General features: G+C 35.1%; 1 protein-coding gene across 1 annotated transcript in view; it reads right to left on the reverse strand.

Moving 5' to 3' along the window:
- The window catches only part of LOC123239715 (radial spoke head 1 homolog), a 49,960-nt gene extending 40,476 nt beyond the window's left edge, over positions 1–9,484 (reverse strand). The window contains exons 1-3 of the mRNA XM_044667008.1: positions 9,422–9,484; positions 816–929; positions 437–542 (exon numbers count right to left, since the gene is read on the reverse strand). Coding sequence (XP_044522943.1) covers positions 437–542; positions 816–929; positions 9,422–9,484 — 283 coding nt within the window. The remainder of the gene's footprint in view (positions 1–436; positions 543–815; positions 930–9,421) is intronic.
- Between the last annotated feature and the right edge of the window lie 828 nt (positions 9,485–10,312).

Raw genomic sequence — 10,312 nt, forward strand, 5'->3', positions numbered from 1 at the left:
TCCTTCTTTCCTCCCTTCCTTCCTTCCTTCCTTCCTTCCTTCCTTCCTTCCTTCTCTCCCTCCTTCCCTTTCTTTGCCTCTGTCTCTTCCTCTGTTTCTGTCTCTCTCTCTTTAACCCTTGAATCAATACTGTAGGGCTCTTACATTAGTAACTCTCTTAAAATTTTTTTTCTATAGATTCTGTCTTACCGGCCAAATTGCAAAGTCCTTTAAGGAAGAGATTACATTTTTATTTATCTAGTATCTCCCACAGTGGATAGTATAATGCTTTCCCCATAGCCGGTGCTCAATAAATTGGCTGTTGATCAACTGAACCAAAGAATTTGGCACTTCCCTCATGTACTTCCATATTCAGAGATAAGCTCAGTTATCAAAAGAAAAACTAAACCAATTTTCTTACATTGTAACAGTAATGTTTAACTTAAGACATATTTACCTTCATATTTTGATCCATCTGCATAGAAAAATGTGCCTTGACCGTGTTTTTTATTTTCTTTGTATTGTCCAATGTACCGAGTACCATTCTTAAATGTGTAGGTTCCCTGAAACATATTTTTTTGTCACTTTTAGGTTAAAATATGCTCTAAAAATTCTAGATGTAATTTTTCTCTGAAAAGAGAAATTTACCCCTACAAATTTCTTCTTTTTAAAATAAAACTCTCTGTCTAGAATCAATACAGTATATTGGTTCCAAGGCAGGAGAGTGATAAGATCTATGCAAAGGCAGTTAAATGACTTGCCCGGGGTCACACCACTAGGAAGTATCTGAGGACAGATGAGTCACCTAGCTACACCCCCTACACTTTTATTCTTACCTGACCATGTCTTTTACCATTTTTATATTGTCCTTCATATACATCTCCATTGGGCAACAGTGCTTTCCCATGTCCATGACGTTCACCTGCCTCATTACGTTCTCCATCATATTCCTGAAAAAATGAGATAATTGAAGTGAACTGATTTAATAAACATGAGTCAGTAAAAATTAAATTAAGAGGAATTTTTAAAATATTGAACATATAAAGTATTAGCAGAGCTGACCTTATGAGTAAAAATAGGAAATAGCCTATTTTGTATAATTTCAGGGACTCTGAGAAGGCTGTCCCCAAAATATATTTTCCACATACTGATTGATGTCTGAAATTCCTTCCTCTTTATTTTTTATTTTTATCTTTACTTAATCTCCCCACCATAACAAGACTTATTCTGTTTTTTTTCAAGGACAGTGATTTTAGTTAATTAATTCCCAGATATCTCACCTCTCCCTTCCCTCCCTGAACCATCGAAGGCATCAACTGTACAAAAAAATATGTATATATATATATATATATATATATATTATGTCTTTTGTGTGTCTATCAGTTCTTCTAAACTTCTCTAAATTGAACATTCACAGGTTACTCTTCAAATATTAATTCTGTAGCTGTATGTAATATTCTCTTGGTTCTACTTGTTTTATTCTTCATTATTTCTTGTAGGTCTTTCCAAGATTTCTTTTTTAAACCCTTGCCTTAAGTCTTAGAATTAATACTAAGCATTGATTCCAAGGCAAGTGGTAAGGGCTAGGAAATTGATGTTTGATGACTTGTCCAGGGATCCAGAGCTAGGAGGTGACTGAGGCCAGATTTGAATCTCGTCTCTAAGCTTTCAATCCACTGAGCCACCTAGCTCCCCCTCCAAGATTAAAAAAAAATTATTGATATAATTATGTTGTTATTTTCCTTATATTATAACCACTCCTATGTTCCTGGTATTTGTTCACAATGTATAATCTTTGTGATATATTATTGTAATGTTCTACCTACTATTTTATTTAGGATTTTTTACATGCATATTCATTAATGAAATTTGGTCTTTAATTTTCTTCTCTCTTTTTGCTTTTCCTAGTTTAGGTATCAGCAACATATTTGTTTTATATAATATATTTGGTAGGATTCCTTCTTTACCTATTATTTCAAATAATTTATTTAATATTGGAATTAGTTGATCTTTAAATGTTTTGTGAAATTCACTTGCAAATCCATCTGATCCTGATGCTTTTCAAAAATAAGTTAATTTATGGCCTTTCAATTTCTTTTTCTAAAAATAGGTTTATTTAGATATTGTATTTCCCCTTCTGCTAGTCTAGGCTGCCTATATTTTTGTAGATATTCTTCCATTTCACTTGCATTGCTAAATTTGTTGGCATATAATTGAGCAAAACAACGCCTAATAATTGCTTTGATTTCATCTTCATAGGCTATATATTCTTTTCATTTTTAATGCTAATGATTTGGTTTCCTTCTCTCTTTTTAAAATCACATTAACCAATATATTTTGCTGATTTTTTCATAATGCCAACATCTAGTCTTATTTGTTAATTCAGTGGTTTTCATACATTCAATTTTATTGCTTACCTTTGAATTTTAGGATTTCCAATTTGGTGTTTAGTTGGGAATTTAAAATTTGTTTTTTTCCTAGTTTTAAAAATTGCATTGCTAAGTCATTGATCAGTTCTTTATTTTATTGATATAAGCATTTAGAGATACAAATTTTCCTGTAATTACTGCTTTTGACGTATCCCACAGATTTTGGCATGTTGTCTCATTATTATTATCTTTAATAATCTTATTGTTTACATGATTTGTTCTTTAACTCTCATTCTTCAAGATTATTTTTTACCTTATTCTCATGTTCTCTGATTAAATATGTTTATTGCATTATAGTCTAAAAAGAATGCATTTAATATTTATGCATTCCTGCTTTTCTGCATTTAACTATAAGGCTTTTGTGCCCTAATATATGGCCAGTTTTTGTAAAGGTATCATGAACTGCTGAGAAAGTGTGCTCTTTTCTAGTCCCATTCAATTTTCTACAGATAACTATCTTATTTAGCTTATCTAAGATTCTATTCATCTCCTTTACTTGTTTCTCATTCATTTTTAGTTAGATTATCTAGTTTTGAGAAGAGTAGGGGAGATGGATGGAGGAGTATGATGAGCAGAAGTAAAACATTTGTGAAAAAGGGACAAGTTAAAAGACAGAAGAATAAACAGAAGGAAGGCAGGATGGAGGGGAATGCACAGTCAATTATCATAACTATGAATGGAATGAAATCACTCATAAAACAGGAGCTGGTGGCAGAATGGATTAAAAACCAGACTCCTACAATATTCTATTTACAAGAAACACATCTGAAACACAGTGTCACACACAGAGTAAAGATAAAGGTTAGAGTAGAATCTATTGTGCTTCAGCTGAAGTAAAAAAAAGCAGGGGTAGCAATCATGGTCTCAGACAAAGCTACAGTAAAAATACATCTACTTAAAAGAGATAAAGAAGGAAATTCTACCTTGCTAAAAGGTACCATTGACAATGATGTAATGTCAATACTAAACATATGTGCATCAACATTTTAAAAGGAGAAGTTAAATTAATTATAGGAGGAAATGATAAAATTATACTTGAGGGGAACCTCAACTTTCCCCTTTCAGGATTAAATAAACCTATCCAAAAATAAACAAGAAGCAGCTAAGCAGGTGAGTAGAATTTTAGAAAAGTTAGAAAGATACACCTTTGGGGAAAGTTAAATGGAAATAGAAAAGAATACTTTCTTCCAGCAATGCCTGGCATCTACACAAAAATTGACCATATATTAGGACATAAAAACCTCACAATTAAGTGCAGAAATATTGAATGCATTCTTTTCTGGTTATAATGCAATTAAATGACATTCAATAAAGGTCTATGGAAAGAGAGATTAAGAATTAATTGGAAACTCAGTAATGTAATCTTAAAGAAAAAGTGGGCAAAAGAAAATTGATAGAATCAATCAATATTTTATTAAGGAAAAATGACAATAATGAGACAACATGCCAAAACTTAAGAGATACAGATAAAAGCAGTACATAGGGGAAAGGCTGTATCTCTAATTGCTTATATCAATAAAATAGAGAAAGAATAGATTAATGAATTGAGCATGCAACCAAAAAACTAGAAACAAAACAAATTAAAAATCTCCAATTAAATACTAAATTGAAAATCCTGAAAATCAAAGGTAAGATTAATAAAATTAAAAGCAAGAAAACAATTGAACTAACAAAATTATAAGCTGATTTTATGGGGGGAAACCTCAATAAAATAGAGAAACCACTCATTAATTTGATTTAAAAAGGAAAGAAGAAAACCAAATTACCAGTATTAAAAATAAAAGTGAAGAGAAATTAAAGCAAATATTAGGAATTATTTTACTCAACTCTATATTTTACTCAACAGCTTAACAAAAGAGGATATAGAATACTTAACTATTTCATATCAGAAAAAAGAAATTGAACAAACCATCAATGAACTCCCTAAGGAAAAATTCCCAGGACTAGATAGATTCATAAGTGAATTCTAACAAACATTTAAAGAATAATTAATCTCAATACCATATAAATTATATGAGGAAATGTTATTGAATGTAATTTGGAAAACATCATATTATATTAAAAAAGAGAAAAGAAAGTTGGCTGGAAGAATGAACAAACAAAAAGAGAATTCCACCATAAAAAGCTATTATGAATACAAGGATACTCAAGATACAAAACCAGAAAATGACTCCAAAACATTTATAAGGAAAATATAACCTGAGCACCAATTCAACTAGAATTCCTTGATAAGGTGAAGCAAAAGTTTAAAAAAGAGAGATTTAAAAATATTCTAATAGTTTAAATGAGGGAGTGCTAGAGAGAAAAAAAGGAAAAGAAATAAAAGTTATAGAAGAATTGGAAATGGAATTAATATCATGGCATGAGAAACAAGATCCTTGAAAAGTAAAATTGACCAAATAGAAGTTAATGACTGAGAAAATAAGAAAAATTAAAACAAAGCCAAAAGACTGAAGAAGAAAGGAGAAAAAAGTAAGACTTTTCACAGCAAAAACAACTGACCTGGAAAATAGATAAAAAGAACAAATTTAAAATCATTAGACTACCTACATGCTGTAACCTAGACATTAAATTTCAAGGAATCTTAAAAGAAAACTGCTTATATTCCTTAGAACCAGAAAGCATAATGGAAAAAGGTAGAACCTATCTTTAATATCCTGAAACACCAAAAAAGGAAAATTCCTGGGACCATTATAGCCAATATCTAGAGGTCAAAGAAAAAAATACTACAAGCTGTCAAAAAGAAAAAATTCAAGTACCAAGGAGCTGCAATAAGAATCATAGAGTTTAACAGCCACCACAATGAAAGAACAGAAATCTGGAACTACAATAATCCAGACGGTAACAGATATATTGATTTAAAACCAATAATAACTTAGCCAACAAAAGTAAGTATACTCTTTCTGGGGTAAAATGGATCTTAAATGAAAAAAGAAGATTTCTAAGCATTTTTGATGAAATGATCATAATTGCATAGAAACAAAAATTAAAACATAGTGTTTAAAAGAAATATAAAAAGGTAAACATCAATAAACAATGTTAAAGGACATAATGAGGATACATGAGGAATTGCTTACATTCTGAGATAGGGATATGACACATATTAATGCTCCCTCTTAACTCCATCATTATCTGGGATCATAATCATAGAATCTAAATAGACAGAAGCCTGGGTTAGTTCCGTCTAAAATCCCACTGTCTACAAGAAACCTTTCTTTATTCCCCTTAATGCTAATGACTTCCTTCTGTTGATAATCTCCATTCATCATATAATACAGTTTGTAAATAGTTGTTTGCATATTGTCTACCCTATTAAACAATCCTTGAGAGGAACTTGCCTTTTTTTTTTTTTAATTTTATTTTAAACCCTTAACTTCTGTGTATTGGCTCCTAATTAGAGGAGTGGTAAGGGTAGGCAATGGGGTCAAGTGACTTGCCCAGGGTCACACAGCTGGGAAGTGTCTGAGGCCAGATTTGAACCTAGGACCTCCCATCTCTAGGCCTGACTCTCAATCCACTGAGCTACCCAGCTGCCCCCCCTCCCTTGCCTTTCTTTTTAACCAGTGCTTAACACAATGCCAGGCTCATAGTAAGCAATTAATAAATACTTGTTAAATGACTATATTAGGTCCTCTTTGCATGGTCTCTGCCTTGGAATAAAATTGATAAGGCAGGCACAAATAACTTCCATACAAATGATAGTTCACATTCACATAGTGCTTTAATTTTTGGCATAAATGGTAAGAGAATAGTTCTTTTATAAATGAGGAAAATAAGGCTTGTCTTCTGTGTCCATGTCCAATATTCTTTCAAACTTATGAGAGTGCCTAAAATATGATATGATTGTCATCAGGAAAGTACTTTTTATATCTTGAATTGCTATGAAAATACAAATTAATTTTTAAATAATGAGGGAATAGACAAAATACTATGAGAATTCTGAGAAGTAAGCAATGGCCTCCGGCAGAGGGAGAGCTCCACAGAAAGAAGACTGCAATTGATCTCCTTCTTAAAGGACAGGGAATGTTGGAAAGAACATTCTAAATCTAGAGTGCTGGGAACAAAGGCATTGAGGTAGTAGGAAATGTTCTTGGTATACAGAGCAAATGCAGTTTGCTTCAAGCATAATTTGGAAGGGGAGAAGCATAAAACAGTTGTCTCATTTTGGGATTCAGGAAATGTGGAATTAAACCCAGCTTCCACACTTCTTAGCTTTGTGAATTGAACTAAAAAAATCATTTAAGTACCTACAATTAAGAATCTACAATTCAACAGTGCTAAACACTGGATCAGTTGGGACAAGTCCCTTAACCTTTGATATCAGTTTTTGTTGTTCAGTTGTTTTTAGTCACGTCTGACTCTTTGTACTTCATTTGAGGTTTTCTGGGCAAAGATACTGGAGTGGTTTGCCATTTCCTTCTCCAATTCATTTTACAGATGAGAAAACTGAGGCAAACAGGGTTTGCTCATCTCTAAAATATCACTATATTTGTGGATTGTTTTGTATCACTATATTTGTGGATTGGATTGTTATAAAGAAAGCACTTCATAAGTTTGAAATCACTAAAAAAAAGAAATAAAGATATTACTGGAAATATGTAATAGAATACTTTGGATGAGAAATTTGGCTTTTATAGTATAAACAATGGGGAGCCAAAAAAAGTTTTTCAAGAACGGAAGCTGAATCTGACATTGATATACACTACAGCCTTTCTCTGGAGGTTTGTTTGAGGGTAGGTGAACAATGAGAAATAAGGCAGAGGAAAAAGATGAGTATTTGAAAAGGTAATATCCTTAGAAGGAACAGGAAGGAAGGATTGAAAGAAAGTTGGGAAAAGATAAGAGGACAAAATGAGTTGGGTACAAGTAATCACCATCCTTTTAGAGAAATCATGTCAAGGATGGATCCAAAGATTGGATCTTGTACCACTCTCCAGTCATAGAGTTCTCTGGCACTTGTTTCTATAGCAGTTGTGGACTTGGCCACAGGCTGGTAGTTCTCTTGGGATTGTAGTTGAGGTAGATGGAGAGGAAAGGGAAAGAGTTGCAAAATGTGTTCATATATAAAATTCAGAAAAATACCTTTCCCACCCTTTGACTCTTCCCCAACTTCTAGCTTATCCCTTCCCAGAATCCCCCTCTAAAGAAATCTGAGGAGGATATAAGACAAAAGCACTGACCCAGGCCAAGTCAACCAAGAGCCTCCTAAATTCAAAGCATTATGTGGAACTAGGAGACAGAGGAAAACAAATAAGCAAAAATAGTGCTTGCCTTTCAAGGAGTTCATGGGTATAAAAATTTAGATAAGCAAATACAAGATAAAGAAAGGGGGGAGAGAAAGCACCAAGAACTGGAGAGATCAGAAGAGACTTCCCATTGAGGTAACACATAAATCTAATCTGGAAAGAAGGTTAAAATTATAAAAAGGAGATTAAAAGAGGTTAGGAAGGAGGCTGTTCTAGGTTTTGAGGACAGTGCAAAGACACAATAAGAGATACTATGCTGAAAAAAATTCAAGAAACAATGAGCAAGCCATTTTGGCTGGAAAGGAGAATTCAAGTCTGGGAAAGTAGGTTAGAACCAGATAGTGAAAAGTTTTAAATGCCAGGAGGACTTTTTTTTTTAAACTCTTACCTTCCACTTTAGAATCAATACCATATATTGGTTTCAAGGCCCAAGGGCTAGGCAGTGGGGGTTATGTGACTTGTCCAGGGTCACACAGCTAGGAGTGTCTGAGGGCAGATTTGACCCCAGGACCTCTCTCTGCAAGCCTGGCTCTCAATCCACTGAGCCACCTACCTGCCCCTGGGGAGTTTGATTTTTATATTAGTCAAAAGACCTCCATGAGAGGTTTTGAGCAGAGTCCTAGAAGAGAGGGAGAGGAATAGAAGTTAGAAGTCATTACTAGGGTTGGATTGTTGAGGTAGAATAGGTAAGATTTTGCAAATGACTGAACATGGAGGTAACTGAGAGTGAAGAGTGAATGATGACTACAGAGTTGCCAAACTGAGTGACAGGATGATGTTCTCAACAGAAATAGGGAAGAGTAGAAATATGGGATGGGGAGAGTATAATGAACTTAAGATGCCAAGTGAAGATGTCCAGCAGGCAATTGGAAATGTGGCACAGAAGACTAGTAGAGAAAAAGACCTCTTTTCTCTCCTAGCATGATGTAGTGGATAGAGAATTGGTCTCAAAGTCTGGAAAATTTGGTTTCAAGTTTGACTTTTCACATGTACCTCCTGTATGATCCTTGACTAGTAACAATCTCTCAATATTCAAGGCAAATCTCTAAGAGTATAAATTGCATTAGAAGAATACAGTTGTAGGTCTAGTGGTCCCTATCTCTAAGTGTATATGAATCTGTATCTATATCATCTAATCTATTTCTATATATATATGGGTATAGGTCAATTGCATAAAGAGAGGACCATGGAAGTCATCTAGTGCGACCTCCTCATTTTAAATTAGAGAAACTAATGGTTGATTAAAGGGGTCTTCTAAAGGGCTGCTGCTATACACCCTACCACACAGAAGACTAGAAAGGTTTCGTCAAAAAGCCAATTCAAATTTAGTCCCCCTCCCTCCAACTTTGCCCTGCCGCCACTCAGAGGCCAAATTCTGAGAGAAAGTTCAACATTTTCCCCACTGCTTTACACCACCAATTGAACCCATTGGAGTAGATGAGATCACCGAAGGAGGGAAGGAAAGAAAAAAAGACTGATTCAGAGATAACAAAGAAAGAGATTCTTGGAACACACACAAGAAGGCAGAAAGGAATGATTTTCCATTAAAGAATATAAGGACATTTTCAGAAAGACTGGAAGTAAACCAGAAAAGAACTCTGTTAACCCTGTTATTAACACTACGAATAAACCCAGGGAAGAAAGAGCATCCAGGAGAGGGTTGTTGATACTGTCCAAAGCCGAAGTCACAAGACAAGCATAAATGTTCCCCGCCGTCTCCGCCCTTAAGTGCTTCCCTCACCCGGAATCCATAATCCTCATCCTCACCCCGAGAAATATCAATTTTCCCTCCTCCTCCTCATCCTCGTCTTCAGTGTCTGGATCCGCCATAACTTCAACAAGAGTCCTGCCTCCAGCGGAATTTAGTCACTTTGGGCCTCTGCTTTTCTGTCTACAAGCACCGGATACTAAGGTGCAAACCTTCCCTCCTCCAGACCTGAGCTAGTCACCCCCAACTTCAGGATCTCCTTTCCCAGATGCGAAAGGGAGAGTGAAAGGTGGAGGGGGGCGTGGTCGAAGTGGAGAAATTGGAAAAGAACAAAAGCTACAAACGTGGGGGAGGGGGAATGTTTGGAAAGAAGGAGGCAATTGTGAGCGTTTAGCTTTCAGGTTGTTATAGCGACCCATGGCAACCGAGACAAGTTTTTGTTTTCCTGTGTTTCCCTAAGGAAGCTAAATAGAGAGGGAACTAGAATACGCTGGGAAGGAATCAGGAACGTGTTGTAGCCACAGAATCTCAGAAAAAACAACCGATTCTTAGACGTGGACCTCCAGGTTCTTTTTGGCCCCTCCCCCCAAAAGTGATTTTAAACTCACTGTCTCCCAAAGCAACCCGTTCTTGAGGTAGCTCTAATTGCCACGAAATTGTTTTTAAATGGAGCCTGCATTTGCCTTCTGTAACGTCCATCCGTTCCTCCTTGGTTCTCTGTAATCAAGTAAAACATGGACTCCGTTTTCCCCACAAAATAGTCCTTCAAAATACTTGAAAGTTATGGCACACCTAAATCTTCTATTCTCCAGGCAAAATATCCCCGGTCCCTTCAGTTCATCCTGTATGGCAGAATCTCCAGTACTTTCACGGGGCTGCCCTATCTTTGGACCCTTCTAGGAAAACTAGATTTCCGAGAAGTCCCTAAATTGGTAATCAAGACTTGTACA

This window comes from Gracilinanus agilis, chromosome 3, assembly GCF_016433145.1.
Source record: "Gracilinanus agilis isolate LMUSP501 chromosome 3, AgileGrace, whole genome shotgun sequence".
Classification (NCBI taxonomy): Eukaryota; Metazoa; Chordata; class Mammalia; order Didelphimorphia; family Didelphidae; genus Gracilinanus; species Gracilinanus agilis.